General features: G+C 35.1%; 1 protein-coding gene across 1 annotated transcript in view; it reads right to left on the reverse strand.

The window, feature by feature from the left end:
• The window catches only part of WDR49 (WD repeat domain 49), a 113684-nt gene that overhangs the window by 10475 nt on the left and 80174 nt on the right, over positions 1–23035 (reverse strand). The window contains exons 12-17 of the mRNA XM_006910871.2: positions 21853–22011; positions 19722–19909; positions 18777–18974; positions 14992–15173; positions 8076–8185; positions 6030–6176 (exon numbers count right to left, since the gene is read on the reverse strand). Coding sequence (XP_006910933.1) covers positions 6030–6176; positions 8076–8185; positions 14992–15173; positions 18777–18974; positions 19722–19909; positions 21853–22011 — 984 coding nt within the window. The remainder of the gene's footprint in view (positions 1–6029; positions 6177–8075; positions 8186–14991; positions 15174–18776; positions 18975–19721; positions 19910–21852; positions 22012–23035) is intronic.

Genomic DNA, 23035 nt, shown 5'->3' on the forward strand with positions numbered 1-23035 from the left:
CTTCTTTGCCAGCTGGTGTAATGTTGAGCTCTGTCACTAGAGGGCACTAGAGGGACATTAAAGAAAAAGTGAATTTATCTTCCAAGAGGGTGCTCCTATCATCGGCTTTTGGGCTACAGTTTCTCTCTCATTAGGCTCCTACAGCTTGACTTCTCCAGGACCAAGCTCCGACAGTGACTTTTCTAGCTCCAGACTCCTGCAATGCAGATATGGCTTCTCTAGAGCTCAGAATCAGCAACTTCTGTTGTCACTCTCTCAGATGGCTTTGCAAAACAGACACCTGTCTGGTACTGTCCAGTAAATGGCTTTTCATTACACCCCAAGAGTCCAGCAGAGGGCCACCAGTGCGACTCCTCCCGGTGAACAGCATCCCCCGCACTCCCTTGATGGCTTTTCAACGAGTTCTGAAAGATAGCACCTCCCTGTGTATGGCTTCCCTGAGCGCCCCTGAAAACAGCCTTCCAGAAAGCTCTACCTGCTGGGCGGGCATCTCCCTTGGCCTTTCTGTCTCAGGCCTGGGAGTAGTGGCTGCTCTTTAGATCTGCTATTCAAGCATTTCTCTTTGCTTCTTACTAGCTAATTTTCCATAAAGCTCAAAATTTATATTTAAAATCAGAAAAAAAATGTGAACTTAAAAATGAAATTAATTCTAAAACATGCCCGTCTTGACTGTACTTGCTCTTCAGTTGCTCTTTGTCTTTCCTTCCTACTATATTCAGTTTCTTGAAAAAACGTTAGCTTTTCTTGGTAGATATACCATGCCCTCTGTCTCAACATATTCTAAAAATTGACTCTAAAACTATCTTCCCCTCCTGTATTTCCTCTCTCAATAATACTCTTTTTTTTTTGTTGTTTGTTTGACATAGTTATCCAAGCTAGAAACCTGATGGTCATATATATCTTAACATCTCATCAGGCACATAATCCTTTAAATTATTTTCCTTTCTAAAATTAATTACTTCCTTTCTGGGGCCTCTTTATCTTCAAAATAATAATAGATATCATTTAATGAATGCTTAGTCTGTGCTAGTCATTGTGTTAAAAATTAACCCACACAACTATAAGAAACAGGTATCATTAGTCCCCTTAACAGATGAGAAAATGGAGACTAGCAGCTTATGTAAGTTATCCAGATATAAACAAATAATAGAAGGAAAATTGAGGATTTAAAAGCAGGTAGCTGGCTGTGAACAATTTCCCAATACAATAATATGCTGCCTTCAATCTAGCCTCATTATAATGTATTCATCACAGAGTTTCCAGAAAGCTTTATAAAATGCAAATCTGTTCATGTCACTTTCTTGTTTTAAACATTTCAATGGGAATTTTAATTCTGGTTAGGATTTAATAGGTAGTAGCAGGCCATTCTTTTCATTGTACCAGATAGGAAAAAATAAATAAAAAATAAAGAAAAGAAAAAGAAAACAGGTAAATTAAAGAAATAAATTTTTAAAGTCATCAGAGGACTATAGAAGCAAAGATTATCAAATTAAAAACTCTAGAGATGGTAGAATCCTTCTGAGATCAGCTGAGATTGCCAAATATTTTCTTCCCTCTGGGGATTTATCATGTCTGGGCATTTCTAAGAAACTCGCTTACCATAAACAGAGAGACTATTCTAAAGAGAAGTAAAATTAGAAAAGCTTTTGATGACTATGTGGGTTGGTGTGTAGATTGGAATTCAGAGAAATTCCATAACTATGGCCTGTGTTCCCCATAGGACACATTCTGAGTGCTGGGGTGCTGTGGGAGACTGTGGACTGAACTGAAGAAGCAAAGTAAGGTTTCCTGCAGTCTTGCAGTACTTAGGAGACAATATTCCTCAAAAGAGAGAGGCCTAAAACAGACATATGGAGTCGGAAATAGACTAAGTCTAACTAGAGCTATAACCCAGCACTGACCAAGCTCAGTTTCTAATTGGATTAACATAATCTGCTCCTCATGCTTTCTGTTGAAATAAGGAAAGAATGAACTGTCTCTGGGAGAAAATAACATTAATTTCAGTATCTATATATCTTTCATATATAATTTCTGTCATGCAATAAAAAAATTTACAAAAATTACAGGACTTAGAAAAAGGAAAATGTGACCAATAACCAAGGAAAAAATAGACATTAGAAACAGAACCAGGATCATCTAGATATTGATCAGCAGGTCAAGACTTTAAAATTACTATTATTAATATGTTAAAGAAAACAGAGAGAAAATTTGAACAAAATAGATAAAAACATGAGTAATTTCAACAGAATTAGAATCACATAAAAGAGATTCAAATGGCTTTCTAGAACTGAAAAAATACATATATAAAATCTAAAATTAGAAACTGATAACATGGGTTTAAAACAGACTGGCAAAAGATAGGATTAGTGAAAGCAAAGACAAGTCAATATAAAATATCCAAAATGAAGGCCAAAAAGGAAAATAGAAAAAGAAAAAGAAGAAGTAGAAACATAGGAAAAATCTGTGATACAATGAAAGTCTAACATGTATGTAATTGTAAACCCAGAAGGACAGGAGACTGGAAATTGAAAAGAAATAATATTTCAAAAGACAATGGCTGAGAATTGTCCAAAATGAAGGGGCATTAAAGAATTCCTATCAATCCCAAGCAGTGTAAATATAGAGAAAAGTGAAAAACAGGGATAAAGAAAAAAATCTTTAAAGCAGCCAGAAGAAAGATGTTACATTCAAAGCAGCAACAATAAATTAAGAGTTAGATTTTAAACAGGAACTATGGGAGTATGGAAACAATGGAATGTTATCTTTGAGGAGTTGAAAGAAAAAAAAAAAATCCCGCCGCCTAGAGTTTTAAACCCAGTGAAAATATCTTTCCAACTCAAAATGAAATAAATGAATTTTTCAGACACATAGAAGCTGAGAAAATAACTTACCAGCAGATCCACATTATAAAAAAATTGTACAAAGTCTTCAGACTGAAGGAAAATAATCTCAGAGGGAAATACAGTACCACAAGAAGAGATAAAGATCATAGGAAAGAATATTGCAATCACTAAAAGAACAATACAAAGAGATACAAAAACAAAAGAATTAATAAAAGAGATAAAATGGGATAATTTAGAATATTTGATTAAAGCATTTTAATAGTTCTTCATTTCTAGCAAAATAGATGCCAATGTCCTTAGTACACAGTAAACTAAGTGCTCCATGATCTAGCTCCCATTTACCTATCTAGCCTTAATTTTCCATCATGCCTTTTATAGAACCCAGCTATTGAGAACTACACGTAGCTTGCTTAGTACACCAGATTACTCCTACCACCCTACATTTGCATATACTATTCCTTTGCCAGAACTATCATCCCTATTTTTTTTAACTAATAACAATATTTAATATCCAGCTCAGACATAATCTGGTTCCTCTGAAAAACCACGTGGTCTCACAGTACCTAGTGCTTATCTCTATCATAGACCTTGCTATAAAATATAATTATTTGTTTCCTTGTTTATTTTCCTAACTAGTCTTTGAGATTTTGAAGGCTGGGCATATACATGTTAGCTCTGTGTTTCCAACATCCAGTACAGGGGCTAGCACATTTAACATCTACCTTAGGGAAGGCTAAATACATAAGTGAGCAAACATTATTTCAGTATGCAAAGCATGTTACAGTCCTCTTCCATCCTCCAGAACTTTACTTCTAAATAGCACACCAGTACCTGAAACTCAATGCATGCCAGACTCAACTCTCTTCATTGTGTCAAACTCAGTTAACCTGTTGCCATATGAAGTCAGCCATTGCAGCAAATTTAAAATCATTTGGACTTCTACCCTACTTTATCCCTGCTGTGTCTTTCCTGACATTAGTTCCTTCATCTTGACTTCTTTCTCTCCTCCCTCACCCTTTGAATGCCTACTCATTCTAAGTCCAGCTCAGACGTGACCTCTACTTTGAATTCCTTTCTATGCCTCAGCCAGAGTCAATATGGCTTTTTCCTTGGCTCTTCCACAGAACTTCATCTGTGGTATCATGTGTTGAGCATTCTGTTGTCCTCAATAGTTTGTATTTGTCTCTCCCTCAAGTTGGTGAAACTTTAGAAATAAAAAGGAAACTATTTTCACTTACAGAGAAGGCAAAGGAAGAAAAGCTGAAGAAAAAAAAGCAAAAGAGAGTAAACAACTTTTAAAAACAGTGAAAATTACAGGAACTTTTAAAGGTAAAGGGATGAAGAAGTACAAATTAGTGGTTACAAAATAGTCACAGGGATGTGGAGTACAGCACAGGAATATAGTCAGCATTACTATAATGGCTGTGTGTAGTGCCAGATGGGTACTAGAGTAATTGGGGGAATCACTTTATAAATCATATAAACACCTAACCATTGTGCTGTATACTTGAAACTAATGTAAAACAAAAGAAAGAAAGAGAGAGAGAGAGAGAGAGAGAGAGAGAGAGAGAGAAATCCAGGAGAACAAAATTATCTTTGAAAATATATTATTAGTCTTTTAGGTATTTTAGGTGTTTTCATTTAGCCATCAACTCACCTCCCCCAACACACACCCTCCCTACCCATTAGGAGAATTCATCTGTGGATGAAGGAGAATGCACAAGGCTCTTCACACATGGCTGAGGAGAGGCGTCTGAAGCCCTGACTGTTGACCTCCCCCACTTCCTGCTCTCCCGCTTCTGAATGCTCCCAGTCACCCATTTCTCTTGTCTCAGTTCTGACTCCTGTGTGCATGTTCTGTGTCTGAACTGTCTTCACACTTTATCTTAGCTCTCTGGAGCTCTTCTTAATGTCTGTTCCCTGATTCTCTTCCATCTGTGACTCAGGCGGACCAGGTAAGTATTCCTCACATTTATCTCTAAAGAGGAACCAACCTGGTGAAAAACAATAGAATGAAAGACAGAGAGCCCTGTCAGATTCCCTAAAGGTTATTGAGAGCCCTGAAGTTTATGGATTCCGGTTTTTAAAAGAAATGAGCAGAAACAATAGATGGCCCTCATGAGAGCAAATAAATGATTACAAATTTAGAAAAGAGAAACTTTAAGAAAAGGCAAAGGAAGCTGATAATAATTGGACTAGAAATTGTGGCGACAAGGAATGACAGCTATACCTTGCTCGTAAGTGAAATTAAAAAATATATATATATTGACCATCCGTTCGCCCTTTCTATGGGAGAAACCTCTTCAGGTGTGGACATAAAGAAATGCCTCCCTCCTACAGGGTTATTATTTCTCAAGGATGATGTCGAATCCCTATCTGGGAGAATTTGAAAAGTTTAGAAACCACAGACCTCGGAAGACGGTTCTGATCTTTTGACTGTTACAAGTTGAAATGTACTTTTCATTCATTATTTTAAATGAGTTCCCTGCTGTGTCCATATGCTTTCTGAGTGCCTCACTGAGAATCAGGTTGTGCTGCCTGCACTCCTGCGGGGCCTCTGTGTGAGGGTAGGATTTTTGGTACAGAAGTTATTCTTCAAACTCTTAGACTCAGAAAGCTACAGTCTGAAAAATAGAGCATTCTTTTACACATCTTGTTTCAAAATCTTGAGAGATTATTCATTTATGTTTTATAAATTCAGCTTTCTTGTGCTCTCATCATATTAGCCAAACACTGCAGCTGGAAGTCTCTAAGACAATACGCTTTAAGTAGCCTCTATTTACAGTGTTTCACATGAAAAGAACAAAACCAGATTGACAGAGACTGTTCCAAAGCAGTCTTATGATGTCTCTTTCTCTAGAGTATTGGTTTTGAAAATTAAGATTATTCGGGGGTAGGGGTTTCTATCCATGGCAACTTACAATACCCGTACACGGCATTCTGACTTCAGAAAAGTGACAAAATAAAAATATTATTTTTATGTATTTCACTTCAGCATGTTGGCTGTTCCTTCTGAGAGCACAGATCAGCAGCTGAGCCATAAATCTTAACAGTCAAACCACACTTCATTTCACTCTAACCCAGAAGGCAAACATGTGTTCCTTTCATGCGCTTCTGCTGTATTTTTTTAATTGGTTGAGTTTCATGGAGAGAGAGGATGGAAGTGTGTGATGGCTGAGGACTTACTCTCAGAAAGTGATGGAAGCTCTGGAATTCGGGGACAGTCCTCCTCTGGCTCTTTCCTAAAATATTTCTCAGGGTCTAGAAGAAAAGCCGGTGTATTCACTTCAGGCAGCTCTTTCAGGGCTCCGATGCTCAATGACCTAAATGCACCTTCACAGCATCACGTTATAGGGGAGGATAGAAAAAAAGTACAATATCATTAATTCCTCGGAAGGAGATAACACATTTCCAAGTCTACTTTTTCTTCTTTTTTTAATTTAACCTTCCTGTTAGTCAGCTGGTACAGCTGCAATGCAGTGATCAGCAAACCCCATAAACACAGCTGTTCACAATAAACCCACGGTCCTTTCATTCAAAAGGACCAAATGGAACTCAAGGCTTCCCATTCATTTATTTTTTATTTTGTATTCTTTTGCCGTTTTCCCTTGAAAATGAGTATTCTGCAGTTTTGGAAAAGCTCCAGTTTCTCTTTTATCTAGAAGGAAATTATATCTTTTGTAACATAAAATCTATTTTTTAAGCAGTTAATTTAACAACATATCTAAATGTTTGATTTTGCAGGTACTTTTTCATTTTGCTAAAATGTAAACCAGAGCTGTGTTATTGTATTTATAATGCACAAAATGAGATGGAAAGAAGAGGTCTTTTAATCATGCCCTTAAAAACAAAGTGTTGGACAAAGTGAAAACATTTTCTTTTTGCTTCATGGGGTAAATGGATAATAGAATGGAAGTCTAGAAAAGCTAAATTCAAGAAGTAATTTTATGTTTGTTTGATTGTTACCTCTGTGGAGGTAGAAACTGTGCTTTTGTCATTATGATGGCTCAGTATCTAGGAAAAGAAAACATTCATACTGAGCACCTGCTATGGGAAAAGTTGGTGGTTCTCAAACTTTACATTGCCTCAGAATCAACTGGAGGGCTTGTTAAAGCATAAACTACTATGCACCACTCCATTCCCTCTTCAGTAGGGTGAAGATGGGACCTCAAAATTTACATTTCTAAGTTTCATGTGACGCTGATGCTTTTAAGACAAGGAACATAGTTTGAGAAACAATTCGTTATGTCAAACCAAAGGAGAAATCTTCATAACCTGTAAAGTATCATTATGCCCTTCTGACAGATGAGGAATTAGAGGAGGGGATCAAGATGCTTTAATAACGTGCCTGAATTTACATAGCTAGTAAACACCAGACCATGGCCTTAAGCTCAAGTATGTTTCAAAACAAAGATTATGCTCTGAAGTATTATAACAATAATAATAATATTACTAAGAAAATCATTTTGAGTTTTTATAGTATGCCAGATACTGTTCTAAGTGCTATGCATGTAATATCTCTTGTAATCCTGACAAAAGTCCTATGGAATAGATCAAGTTTATAAATGTACATTGAATATTAACAAATAATGATGTACCTTTTTGCAGCAAAATTTCAACACAAATTCTAAAATTAACATTTTAGAATTAAAATAACATATAGCTCTATAAAAGTAAAGCTGCTGCTTGGATATAAGTTAAAAAAAGATTTGTAAAGAGTGAAATAGTTTCATTATGTGATGGAGCTTCAGGAATGATTTTCACTACACTTCCAAATAATACACTTCAGTACGGTAATGATTCTTTTTTTTCAATTTCTTTTTTTTGTAATTCGTTTTCTAGTCAGCTAATAACTAAACTAATATATCATTCTATGTGGTTTTGGGCTTCCTGAAAGCAAAAGTAGTTTTTATTTATTTTCATCTCTTAAATATTTAGAGGAAAGAATTAACATTCTGTGCCAACTCTATTTAGGGAACTATAGTGGGCACCTTACATGCTTTTTCTGGCTTAGACCTTATACTTCTGCCATTTGTATGCTGTGCAGCCTTGGACAAGTCGCTCAATGTCTTTGAGCTTCATTGTCCTCTTTTGTCAAGTGGAGATCACAGGACCTCCTTACCTTTATCAAGTTCATCATGGAATACCAACATTCCTGATACACATTTGTCTTGTTCATACCAATCTATAAAATAATAACATTATAAGACTATATCAAAAGTGATTACTTACTGGATGATTTTTGTATAACTTCACCATTGTAAAGGCTATGTGTTTTTTTCTTATAGATATTTCTTTCCTTATATTGTATACCTAAATTTATGAGCTCTGATGGCCTGATGCTGGAAGAAAATAATTCATGATGAAATAAAATATAAACCACAAAGGATGAACAGATATTTTATGGCTATAAATACTTATCTTACTTTGACAAAAAAAAACAAACAAACAAAAACAAAAAACTATCCTGTGAACCTAAGTGGTGATATTTGTTTATACCAATTAAGCCAAATCTTTGAATAACATGCCTGCTAGCCAGGTGATGATATAAAAAGGTAGACTGAGAGGCTAATTAAAGTAAAGAGCCTGTCTTCGTAACAACTAGCAGGTCAGAGAAAAAGCTTTAAGAAGAAAATTTCATAGAAACACACACTAATCTTGCCTTGTGTGCAAATTATATGAGATAAGCAGGTGCATGTGTCAAAACTCCTTTATCCAATATTAGGCCTGGATCTTCACTTATGGTATCCAAAATACAGAAAAATTTAGTATCTTTAAGTCTTATTATATAAATCTACACGAAAATTTTAGATTAGCTTGAAACCAATGAAAAAGTTTTTATCAATGAAGTATAGAGAGTGAAATCATTATATAGTTGTATATAATTCCAGTCAGAAAACAGAAAATCTTCTCAAATATATTTAACACCCACTGTCATAGACCACAACCTTAACAGCTACAAGTTGTATTGCCAAAAATCTGACTTCTTAGCATCTTCTGGCCTACAACAATTTCTAAGGCTTTCATTGTTTTTCATAACCTTATAAGTTTCAAAGACTTGTCAGATTTTTTGTGGAATGTCCCTCAGTTTGAACGAGAACTTGGTGTTGGATACAGGAAGGGCAGAGTATCATGCAGTTAGGCCTTAAAGTTATTAGAAAAAAGAATTTTTTTCCCCCAGAAAAGTACTGTTGGAATAAACTGAGGTGCAAAAGGTTGAGTGAGACCTAGAAATAGTGAGGTCTATTTTAGATTAGTTAACACTAAACTTTGATTTTTTTGCAAACACCCTGAATTCTTTCCTGCTTTTATACCATTTGCTTTCTGGCTCTCTCATCAGTGGTATTTAAATAATTTTTTTTTTTTTTTCCGTATAAGACACAAGACTTTGCCTATCTCCACTAAAGAGTTTAATCTTTAGAGGGAAGTAGGATGAAGGTAGAAGAGAATCTTATGGGAATTGCTTCAAATTGTGCTACTTAGATGACTGCCTAGAAAATAAAGCTATATTGATAAAGCTCCAAGACAAAAGGCAGTTCTATGAACAACTAGACTATAGATTTAACTTCATATTCAAAGGCCAACGTATTGCTCCTTTCCACAGACATCTGATATTTGGGGGAATGGTTACTATAAAAAAATGTACAAGAAGCTAGAAAGAGATGAATATTCTTAAAATTCCAATGTGCTTAATGGATGAAGACAAAGAAGCAGAAGAATGTAATAAAAGGCTTAGATAGAGTTTGAAACTTTTTGCAAAAATGTCTTACATGGTGATACAGGAAAAGGGATCTACTATGGGCTCTGGTAAACTTGCCATTAATTATACGAGAAGGAAGGCTCTAACTGACCTCTCATCTCTCGGTTCTGGGTGTAGAAGGGAGGAAAGATGCATGACACATCGCCTAGTGCCCAACTAGGCATTAACAGAAAGTGCAAGTGACTAGAGTAGTGGCTTGCACATAGCAGATACTTGGCAAAAGTGATCACTTGACTAAGAAACCAATAACTTTTCAATATTGCTGTGATGCTTATTGGACAGACAGTATAGATTAATGGCAAAGTGTACTGACTTTGGAGCCAGAATGCCTGCTGTGGGATCCCTGGTTCACCTCTTGCTGGTTGGTTGGTACTGGGCAAATCGTTTAACTTTTTTGTGACTTGCTTTTCTAATCGTGAAATAGGGATCATAACTGCAGCTCTTTCTGAGGATTACAGTGACAATTGATGAGTTAAACACAAAAGACCTTAGAACATTGCCTGGAATATGGTAAGAGCTCAGTGAGTATTGGTTACCGTTACTTTAAACATTGATAGTACAATATTTTCTACTCAAAGCAGGGAGTTCCAACACTCCCTACAGCCAGTTCTAATACTCATGGTAACTATCAGATGATAAGACAAAAAGTAAGGCGATGTGGCATTTACAAAAATAAAAATTTGCTGTAGTAGTATTTTTATGACTTAACTTTCAAAAATGAGTAGACTTTAATTTGCTTTCATTTGTCATACATAGGCATAGGATAGTTACCGCCACATATTGTTGGTGAAAGTAGACTGGTAATCTTCCAAGTGTCTTGTGTCATATAAGGCCTGATTTAAAATGAAATTTTATGTTTTGTGTATTTTTTCTTATAGTTGTCCAAAATTTTCCAATTTAATTTCTCATGTAAGATCTACTGGCAGAATAATTAATCAATAACATTTAATAATATTAAATATCAGTTCCCTCATAGCAATAATATACAGTTTAGAACATTGTAATTATTTCACGTATATAAAATACATCGATTTTAAGTGGGCTTTCTGCCTTATATAAACTCACTGAGAAATTAATAGAAATTTCTGTTTTAATTCCCATCTGATTTTTTTATTCTGGTTTCTAATAATTAAGCCTTTTCACATAAGCATTTTTTTTTTTTAATGTAACCAAAGGAAAATGTGTCAGATAATAGCAGGCAGAGAAGACTTGTTCTTTGTTGCCCTAGAATAAGAATCAATAAGAGAGACTCCTACAAAAGATAGATTTGACTTAACATTAGAACCATTCTATAGTAAAGAGTAGTTCAATAACAAAGATCACTATCTGTATAATGGTGAGTGCATCCCACAGCAATTATTCAAGAAGAGGCTGGGATGTACTTCTCTTAAAGATACCACAGGAGTTAGTTTAGTAGACTTCTAATACCTCTCTCAACTTCATTATTGAATTATTAAAAGTTAATAAACTTGAAAAAATGTTCACACTCACAAATAAAACAATGCAATTTAAAACAATAGTGAAATATCACGATAACAGTTTCAAGACAATGACAACATCCAGTGTTGGTTCAGAGGCAGCCATTTTCACACATACTGGAGGGAGAACCCACGTGTTGGGACTGGGATTTGGCAAGATGACCTAATTGCTTTTAAACTTTTGATTCAGCAGCTCCACTTCAAAGAATTTGTTGAACTCAGGTACACATAAAGGGATTTAAATAAATATTTTTCCAATTAAAATTTGTAACAGTCTAAATGTTTGAAAACAAGAGAATGGTTGAAATGCTACATGATATATTCCTAGGGAGTCATTACAAATGTTGCTGTCTGTGGACACTCATATTAATAATACAGAAATGAACTTGCTTTATATTTTTGAATGATAAATAGGTTATAAATTATGCATACTAAGTCATTTTTATAAATTGTCCATGTATTTATTTGCATAAGTATGCCCAGAACAAGCTTGGAGAGTGAAATTTCTAAGTGTTAGCAATGGTTTTGCTACAGGTGATTTCTTCTGATCTTTTTCTTTTTGCTTATTTGTACTTTCCCTAATGAATATGTATTATTTTTGCAATGAAGTAATATTCTAAGGTTATATTTTCTAAATTATTTTAATCTATTTTTCTAGATTAGAATAATTTGCTTAAATCCAGAAACCGAATATTCCCCCATAAAGAAAAATGTATGTCCACTGCAGTTTTTGCTGCCTATTTTATCCTTTTCTCTCTTTCTTTTTTTTTTTTTTCATTTTCTAATGGTAATATGATTTTTGCAGAACTTAAGGAAGGGAAAAATCTATTTCTCTGTATCAATTGTTAACTTAGCATTAGGACTTCCTTATTCTCTTAAACTCTATATTCATCTTAATCTTCCCAGGGCTTAAATTGAAGATGACATTTTACTACCTACCTTCTTCTCAGACATAATATTATAAAATGTCTTAAGCATTATGGGAAATTGGTATTTATGTATAAGCCAGAAGATAATATATGCCGACATTTTTTATCCTGGAAAGAGAATCTTAGGAGTTAAGATGAGAACATAATTTTAAATTATTTAATTTTTCCTCATTTTTCCTGCTTCTTTCATTTTATATTGGATTTTTCTTTTTGCTTCTCCATCTTTTCTTATTGCTTTTCCCAATCATCGAAACATACCCCCGCCCTCATACACTCATACCAAATGTACTTTTCCATTTTTTGTCTAACTTTTTTTACATTTTTATTTTCATATTTTTGCACAAGGACAAGAACTGGCACGATTCTCCTTGGATTTACTAATCTGATTAAGAAAAGGGCACATTCTTCAGAATCATATTTTCTTAGGGAGAAAATGATTTGTAATCTCTTTGGTATTGGATGGAGGCCATGAAGAACATTTTACAGCTGACAATGACATTGCACTTGTATATTTTCCACATAGAATTCCTGGTCATGTTTCTGGGAGAAGAGAGGGGTATACCTGACAAGTCAATTCTGAAGATACATTTTTAACTTTTTTTCTTTCAATTAGTTCGATACTTCCTAAATGGTATTATTCTGTACTATCTCATTACTATAAAACTATTAAAATTATTTCAATCCAGTCATCTGAATTAGATAAAAGCAGAAATTTTAAAGATCATGAGTATTTTTTGATGTATCATTATTTGATAAAATATAGTACGATGGATACAACTTTGCCTCTTACCACTGGAAATTTCTCCCAAAGCCTACAGAAACTTACAACTAAGGTGAGATCACTCTGCTGTACACCTATTTAAAATCTAGCAAAATACAAAGCTCCAGTTTTAAGAGAAAACTATGAATTTAAAAATTTACATATCAGCACAAGTTTTCATAACACAGTGTCATGGAATAATAGAAACTATAATAAAATGAGATAGAAGTCAGGAAAGAAGTAAACAGTTCTAATTTTTAAATCTAGAGAAAGGTAGATTTAAAAAATAATAACTGAGTTTGTCATAAGGAAGGGGAAAATAGTATCATGGCTGAAATACTCCTAAATAGGAATCTGTAACACTTGTCTTCACTATTTTATGAGTGTGACAGACAGAGGAACAATGATCTATCTGTGTTATCCTGTGGTAACTTTATTTCCTGATCTATAAAAATTGAGTTGGGTAGCTGGGTGGGGGCATTTTATCATATCAGAAGTCTTTCCTTTCTCAGCATTCTACTATTGTACAGGATTGGTCATGCTATCTTTCTAAATTGAAGAGATCATTCTGCCTGAAAGTAAAATGCCACTTGACATTTCAGCAAGCCATAATTCAAGGAAATGGAAGAACAAATACCAAAGCGTAATTTAGTGTAACAGGATGTTTAAAGGGGACTTTTTTCTTCTATGTCCCTGTCAACAGAGGTCCAAAAGGTCTGAAAGCAAAATAATTAAGAGGTAAAAAGTATTTCCATATTCTAAAGTGAGGTATCTCTAAAACCAACCTGGTCACACCTAGGCCAACCACCATTCTGGGATGTACACAGACCAAAGATGTGATAACATGAGAGAGGAGAGGAGAGAGTTGTTGGCGTGTGCTGAGTCCCACTCTCATGAGAGAGAAGGGAAGCTTCCCCTGCAGTTCTAGCCTCCATTCACATAGATCAAAGAATTTAATGTTCGTTGCCTGGGGAAATCATTAGAGGAACAAAGTAGACCAGTGATTTATTGATACCTGAAAAAGTCTGCAGGCAAAAAGCTGTGGCCAGAGCCACCCAAGTAAGTTAAGGGAAAGGAGGGAACCAGAGAGCAATAGACGTGGCAAGGATGAGTGAGCTTCCTATTGACCAAGCAGAAGTTATTTCATGTGGACTTATGCAAGAGGGGAGGCCTGCCAATGCAAGGGGACTGCATCAGAAAAACACTGTGATGTGTATTTCCAAAGGTAACCCCAGATAATGGGGTTGAGCCACAGGAGATTGACCAAAGAGTGTATTAATTTGAAAATGTACAATGCAGAAGTCCCTGAGTGAAGTTATCAAAGAACCTTCAACTGCATCCACTTAATGTTAACTATGGACTTTATACTAAATAATAAAGTATCAAAATTGGTTCATAAATTGTAACAAACACACCACACTAATGCAAGACACTGGGTGGAGTGTAATGGGGTATATAGAACTCTATATTTTCTGCGCAATTTTTCTATAAACCTAAAAAAATGTAATAGATGCACATGGTAAAAAAAAAAAAGTGCCTGAGTATCAAAGAATATACAATGAATAAAACCATCCTCTCAAAAAAATAATACTTATTTAGCATGAAAGGTAAAATGAAGAGAGAATGGATTGGCAAGAATAAAGGAAACAAAAGAAATAACTAAAACTGCCTGGAATTAGAGAGAAAGAGGAATGTAAGAATGAGATCTAGCAGAGTGGTACGAAGAGAAAAAATGGCTTAACAACATGTAGGAAAGGCAAGAAGCATTAAAATGAGAGTCATGTCTAAGATTCAAAGTTAAGCTATTTGAACTTGTCAACTTACTGTATACCCTACCAAAACTGGGAGTAAAATCTGACATACATTCTGAGATAGATACATTCATGTATGTACACACACACACACACACACACAGATATCATTTCTGAGGAAAAGGGCTAATTTCCACAATTAGGTTGATGATGGAGCAGAAACAAAGGACTAGAAGACACAAATAGAAATCTAGAATTAAATGGAGGCAAGAAATAAGAACCAGCTATAACACTAAGAGTATAAATTCTCCTCCTGCCACACACACGCCCCTACCAAGCACCAACATTTTAGAGGAATCTTGAGGTAGTCATCGGACACCCCACGGAGCACAGAAGGGACTTTGGGCCAAGCTTACCTAGGTCTTCTCTAGACACCAATTGACATCTGGGTAACACTTAAAATTACTTACTTGCATATTGACTCGTCTTTGTTTTTTTTATCAAGTAGAGAAAGTTCTGTTGGCTCTAAACATGATTCCTCATTAGAAAGTAAAGGGATTTCCCTTATGGTTTCTTCTCGAATCTCACTTCCTATTACATTAGTATCCTTTTTAGAAAGGGGAAAAAAGCTTTCAATTTGCCAATGCTTTGCCTGTAAAAACAAAGAGATTTATTTTATTTTTATAAAATATATTTTTCTTGAACATTTATATGCTATACTACTAATTAAAGTCCTAGGAACACATACACACACAAGAATAAGAAATGGTTCCTGTTCTCAGTAAACTCACAGCCTTGTAAGAGAGATAAGATATACATGTAACTTTAATAACGGTAGAAAGTGATATGTAATGAGAAACAAATGAAAATTCTCTGAAAAATAATGAACTACAAAAAAGTGACATTCCTACTTTAAAATCCTGAATAGCAAAATGCAAAATTTATTAATAATAGCAAAATTTACTAAAAAAAAAGTTTTTTGTTGAATTATCAGTTAATTTTTTATACTACTTTTTTATGTATTTCCTAAAAATATCTCAAAAGCCAGTCCAATTATTGAGCATTTCTTCCCAGAAAATATGAGTTATATAGTAGTTTTTCATAGATCTTAGCTATAGTTCTTAATATGTATCCATTTAACAAAAGTTCCCAATGACAATCTATTTTATATTTTAAATACAGAACCGATTTCTTTGTCTTTTTCATAAATTAAATTCATATCGAATACACAGAAATGCACCAGAGAATACAGCTGTGTGATGTGAGGGTAACATTAGGTACCCCAGGATATCTGACTGACCTACAAATTGATAACCTTGTCAGAAGGGTTTGAAAAGTAAAATGCCTACAGGGACCAGGAAGATAATGTCAATGAATGAATCAAGGTTTATATAAAATGATAAATAACAGATGAAATTCAGCCTCAGTGTCCATCGACAATAGGGAAAAGCAGGGACTGCACTGAATGAAAGAGAACCCATTTTACAGGTGACCTCAGGAAATGACATATGTTCTTTTTAAAGAGAAGCAAGAAATCTGGATCTTATATGAAATCATTTAACGTTTAAATATGAGCGACTAAATAAAGTGTCAAACACTGAGTGAATAGGCACAAAGTCACTGGCCCCAAATAAGGAGGAGAAGTGCCAGTACACAAATACTGCACAATTCCACTGTGGTGAGTGCTTAAAGAGGGGCACTGAAGAAATGCACACACCATCTAAGTTCTTTTTATACTGCGATCATCTGACAGTTTCCTGGGATAAATGTATCTCTGTGATTAAATCATCTCCACTCCTATTTCGCCAGCTCTAGAAATAGACATACCGCACAACTTACTTTTAAAAATCTAACTTGAAAAGCAACCTCAGATCAATAGCTATGTTGTAAAAGTGATTCGCAGTTATTAAAAAAAAAAACTTCTTTCATGAAATATATATAATCGCATTGCATTAAATTTTAAATACTTTAATCAGACTGTAGGTGACTGGAAAATTAAGTCTTAATGTAGGAAATTAAAATATATTAATGCTTTCCTCCTGTTTTTAAAGCTGCTAGACCAGAATTAATTCAACTAGAAGACAAATGCCTCAATCAAATGTAGGGCAAAAGTCACTACACTTTACAAATCAAATTTGTTCAGTAAAAATTGTTTGGATCCTAATTGGCTTTCTTCTAATCTATGTATTTCCATCTGCCTCCCAAATCTTGCTGTAAAAGGGTGCCTCTTCTTACTATAAGCAGGACAGTGTCTGATAAGTTTTCCTCTTCCCATCTTCATGCCTCTCTTAACCCTTTCCTCCCTCTCTTCCCCTTTCCTCCTCCCTCTTCTCTGTGGCACTTGGGACTAGCAGCACCCATATTCAAGACAGCTTGATAAAAATGTCCTTAAAAAAACTTTAAAAGCTTAAGCATACGGGATGAGAAAACACAGCTGTCCCAGATTTACCAGACTTTACTTTCTAAAACTACACCAGCTCTGGTGGCTCTTTTTCTGTCTTCAACAGCAGGAAAAAAAAATTTTTTGCAGGCTTTTGTGGACTGAAGTCCTTTAAAATACAAAGGACTTCATAAAACAACTAAGGAAAAATATCAAAGGCATAACAATGAGTAGTTTTATCAGCACATACTTCTTAATTAAAATAAAATTCAGATATAGGCTGTGTTTAGTGGACAAAGTTTTTATGACACCCACATCTAGAACAGTCTTATTTTTGCTTTGACCCCATCCATGGACCTCCTTATACTCCAGAGGTCACCCACTTGATGACGCTTTGTTCACCTGTCATTCTAACCTCCACCTCACGTAGGCTGAGCCCTCGTAGCCTGGTCCTTTAGCAATGTTAGCATTGCATTAACTTCTCCACTGCCCCAAATAGTATTCCAGGTGCTTTCATGTTCAGAATACCAGCATGCCCTACTCTGTCTCACTCACTACACCCCTGCTCTCACACCCATTTGACTTCCCACTCAGATGCTGTTTTTCCTAAGAAAAGTCTATCACTTGTCTCATTTACAGAGCAGAAGAGACTGTACAGCTTGAATGTTACATTGTGATTCCTATATTAGCCAGCCAAACGTGGGTCTACCTCCCCAGATTATTTTCTGATTTGCCATCACCCTCCATGTCCTAAAATGTTGTACAGAATTCTTTCAGCACAAGTTGACATCATCAAAGCGACTTCACAAATAGAGCAACAACAGACTTTGTCTTCCAATGTTTAGAGAATTGCCATACTCTCACAGCATGAGAGCAGCAAGCTGAGGTTGCTGGGTGGAACCAAGTCAACCAGCCAGACAGAGAAATTGAGGTTTTAGTGTAACCTCACACCACCATGTTTGAACAGTACTGGTTGAAACAAATCAAACCAATAGTTTGTTTTCAAAGCACATAGAGAATGGGAGCAGAGCTCCCAAGCAAAGAAACAGAAAAAAAAAAATTATAGAAGCATGAGACAATGAATAGTTCCTTTCTTTTATACCTCCAGTTCCATTATTTTTTTCCCCACTAGCAGGTATAAATCAGAGCTTAGATTCAAAGGAGGAGCGAGTTAAAAGCATGAGCTCTGAAATAAGCCAGCTTGAGTTAAAAGCAACACTCTACTAGTTATTGACTTTTGTGAGCTCAGGCAATTTATTCAAACTCTTTGTGCCTCCGTGTCTTCATCTGTAAAATAGGAATAATGAGAGTTCTTTCATTACGTGATGAGCAATTGTGAAGATGACATGAGATAAGTCACATAGAGACCTTAGATGGTGCCCCAAGCATACAGGAAGCACTTAGCAAATGTTAGCTATTATTATTTTCAGAGGAGTAAACCAGACGAACTGGAAGGTTTGTTTTTTCTAAAATTTTCTATTTTATTTTTACCTTGATTATTACCTGACACTCACAGCCACCATTCTCTTTAATAATGGCATAACAGATGATTTTATCCACATGTATTTTTACTAAAATTTAAAATTGAAGGTATTCACTTATTTTAGAGGAGAAATCTTTCTCAGAAGTCCTGGAATAGGTTGAGCGGCACAGAGCCATCATGTTTCCCTGTCTCTGGTGTCTTCCAATTGATGGAACTGCCACAGCTAATGGTAAACAGGACAAGAGATGCCTGGAGCTACAGCTCTAGAAATGAAAGTCAGTTCTTTCATGACTGATGAACATCAACAGCCAATGAGATTCAAATGAAAATCACCCCAAGTTTCTACTAAATGTCAAGTAAATCCTAGAATAATAAGGAAACAATATTTCTACCTGACCAAAGATCCAGACAGGAGAACCGCAGGCATCAGTCACACAAACACTGCAGTCTGCAGAGGAGGAGATAATCAGTGAATGGCCACTCAGCTCACAGATCTCTAAAGAAGTTATCTGGTCTTCATGAGGTTGGAATGATCTTATCAGAGTTGGGGCCTGTGTGATTTTGCTTTTACTGGAATTAAGACAGTACTCCTGAATGAAAAGAAATGCCAGAATTCTAAAAAGTCCAAATATTTAATTATGCAATGACATGACACTTTTAAAAAAAAAGTCTGATGTGGAAATGAAAAAAAGCTACATTTTGGAACAACAATCTATAACCCAAATGCAAAAGAATAATTCATGATAACAGGTGGTATTAATATTAAAAAAAAAAAAAGGTTTCTAGCTGATTTGACTAATTTGAGAAATGGAAAGAAAGGAAGTGGGGGGAAGGTGGAAAGTAAAAATGGAACAGTAAAGTCACTTATTTGATAGAGGTGAACTTTATCATGCAGAGGTAGTCACATATTATACAATTTTATAATATTAGAAAGTCAAGGTAATCAATGACACAAAGATCCTAAACTAACTCAGAATGACAGTAATGTTAGATAAAGGGCCAGTGCTTTACTTAAATTACGTTTATAGTCGTATTTCAAATAAGGTATACTCTAATTATTTAGCTCAAACAATGCTGCAGTACCTCACTGACAATATTGCATTCCTAAATTGGGTGACTGACTTGAATATATATTAACAGATTTTTAATATCAATAAAAATCTGTTTTTCTCCTCAAATTAAAAGAAGTCTCTCCTCAATACATGTAAATGTTTCTTTTAAAATACTCAGACTGAACATTTCTTCTTTTATCTAGAATCAAGACAAGACAGGATAGTTATCTGCAACAAAAGGCAATCAAAAATAAAAAAGGTGATGTGAGAATTTTTTCAATTTACCTCTATATTCCAGATTTTCAACCATCCATCAAGATCTCCTGTGGCAAGGTATCGATTCAATTTATTGGTAGCCATAATAATGGATCCAACTCCACTGTGAGCTAAAAATTCAGCCAGAAGTTGCTTCTTAAATGTATCCCAGAATCTTACATACCCAGATCCTCCACATGACACTAAGTTAGCGCCTCCTAACATGTAAAGGAACACCTAATTAGAACACTGTGACAATAATTACCAGAACCAACTTCCATGGCTTGCCCTGTGAAAAGCATATGTGTGTATAAAGGTGGGTATCCCTCAGATCAATTTCCAGCACTTTAATTCTCTCAAATATAAAATGAGGATAACCCTATGATGACCTCAATGGTTTATGCTGAGTATTAAATGAGGTAGAATCTGTAAGATGTTCTATTCAATTTAGTTCTGTTTCCTTCATGTATTATTTTGATATTATTTTGGTTTTTTAAAGTTAAAATTAGTTTGTTCCTTCAAATAAACATAAAATATTAATTACAACTTTACAATAATATTTTGATTACATAAAACCCATCTTTCTTAATAATCCATTGGACACATATGCCAAAGAAGTAAATTCCCCAGGCACAAGTCTGGATGCATATACGTAGTTATAGCAGCATAATTACTGATTTCTCCATATAGTAGCATGCTTAAAATTCTATTTACGAATTTATTTGAAAAATTTTCATCAAGAATGTATTGTAAACTCTTATGGGACACTTTGTTGGTTCACAGGACTAGAACTAACCTTTTCATTTTCCATTTTTATATGCCCTGTAGGAGCACTTTGCCTCAATTATTCTGCTGTGGCAAAGTTCCTATTATTGTCTGATAAACCTTTAGATGACATCCAATTTGCTTCACAAATGTAATGCTGATTAACTATCATATCTGTTTAAAGTAGAAATGTTAGCACGTAGCTGCTTCAGTAGAAACAATTTGGGAATCCTGATAACATTAAGAAGAATTAGTCTTGAGGAAACGAGGGCAATTTCAGGATAACAGATCATATCGTTAGATAAGTGAGTTCTAGAAAATAGAAAGTTTAGAATCTAACCATTTCAAAATATATATTCTAAATATTTCACAGTTTCTAAAACTCTGTAGAAATATATTTTTGTCGATTTTTAATGTTTAAACATTTTATATGAAAATCAGACAGATTTTTCAACTGAAAATTGAATATGGAAAAGTAAATATGGAAAACATGGTTAAAATATGTTTCTTTTCTTCAAAAATGTAACACGTATATGTCTAGATTCCTAATGTTAAGAAAAAAATACGTTTAAATTACAATTTTTTTAGATGAAAGGTCAAAAATATGCATTACTCCCAAAAAGAGATTTTTATTTTGAGAAAATATGCTGCGTCAACACCATGCTAACATAGCCAGTGAAAACAGAGGGAAAATTACGAAGATTATTTCATCAATATAATACCAAATAACTACAGTAAATCATATGGTAGTACCAGTGTTAGCATATATCTCAGCAGAAGCTCTAACCAGGACATTGATATATTCTGGAAAGTATGCACAGCTGGTAAAGAACCCCAAAGCATCTCCACTCCCCCAAAAATAAATTATGACAAAGAGTGGGCAGCTCTCTTGCACTGGGATCAGCAGTTATTTAAAATTTTGCCCCCAATCTCCAGGTTTCTCAGTATTTCCTTCTAGCTCATTTTGACCAGGTGTCAGTGCAGTCAGTCTTGGACTGCACTCTTCTGCCTCATGTAGACCTAGTCGTAACACATACATTTGGAGCTTTACTGTGGCCTGCCAACCCCGCTTATGTCATGGCTGGAACACCAATTCTGATTGTTGCCCTTATTAAGCAATTTGTCAGTCTCTCTCACTCTGATCCTGACATGTGCAGTAGTGCATAAATTTCTGGCAGCATCTAGTCTGGCTCCTGTTCTTGGACCCATCGTCCTGAACTCTAATGTCATTTACTGTGGCCTGTGACTCAGTACTGACGATTAACCAGATGCAGTTGAACTCTATAAGACTTAGGTAGGATTAGATTAAATCTCTTTTCCAACATTTGCTCCTTATTTCCAACATTTTACAATATATCAAAGCAGTCTACAGTCAAAATTTAAATACATAGTTTACCTGTTGCTGCAATGTGTTTTCTTGCTTCAAGGAAGCAAAGCCTCATGACAGCATTATTGTACTTGGTGTCAGTCTCAAAGGAACAAGCTCCCAGAGTAGCCTGATCTGGGTGGCTTAAGCAGCTCCTCCCACAACCAAGAAGCTTTTGAGGCACTGTATCTGTCATGGAGACAAAGCCAGGTGTGTTAATGAAGAGAAATATCTGCTCCTCAAATAAATGCTTATGAAAAATAACAGGCCCACCTTCATCAGGGTCTCAGAATAGGTCTCCAGTCAACATCATGGAGCCTTCTGATATTCACTTCCTCAACCCCAACCCAAAGGGTTGTTTGATTCCCTTTTTATTTGCATATTCCATACATGCTTACTGTGTTTTACCCTTGATATGAATTAATAGGGACTTCACTCTGTAGTCACTGTTAACATCTTAGAGGTCTTGATATGTTCAAGACAAATATGATTCTATTATCTTGGCATTTTCAGCTTATTAATCATCAACAGTAATCTTACAAATAATTTAATAAACCTGAGCTATAATAACTACTTAAATATATTTAAATGATCATTTTTTAGCAATATTATTTGTTGCTGAGTTACCTTGGAGAGGACATTCCTAATGATATTTTGATTGTCTCGTGACATCATCTCCAGGCCACGCTAATAAAAACTGGGGATATTCATCTTAGAATCTATTAATAATCTGCACATGGTTATGAAAAGTCTATACAGAAGGATCTTTGAATTTTTAAAGCAAGACATCTATAGCAAAGCTTATCATGTCTTTTAGAAATTCTATATTATCTGTTTTTCTTTCTTATCTATCTCTGTTTTTAATCATAGCCACAGTCTGTAAGAGCAAGAGGCACTCTCTTGAGGAGCAATGTAGAGGAAGAGGCAGAATTCATCCTTTCCATGGACAGTTCAGTGAACTCTAATGGTTAGCTCCTTGTACATAAAGCAGGTCAGAGTTTTGTGCCTGCAGACAAGTAAGTACTAAATCTCTTTAGTTTCCTTACTCTTATCAAATCAGTCCTTCAACTTTTCACATACACACAAAAAATGCTGTTATCTAATGACCAGTCTTTTCCTAAGGTCCAATTTAGCCTCTGAGTTTATCCATTTGAGACAACAGAACCTTGCTGGGCCATGAGGAATGCCATATTCATTACCCAAATAAATTAGT

The sequence above is a fragment of the Pteropus alecto genome, unplaced genomic scaffold (assembly GCF_000325575.1).
Source record: "Pteropus alecto unplaced genomic scaffold, ASM32557v1 scaffold33, whole genome shotgun sequence".
In the NCBI taxonomy this organism is placed as follows: Eukaryota; Metazoa; Chordata; class Mammalia; order Chiroptera; family Pteropodidae; genus Pteropus; species Pteropus alecto.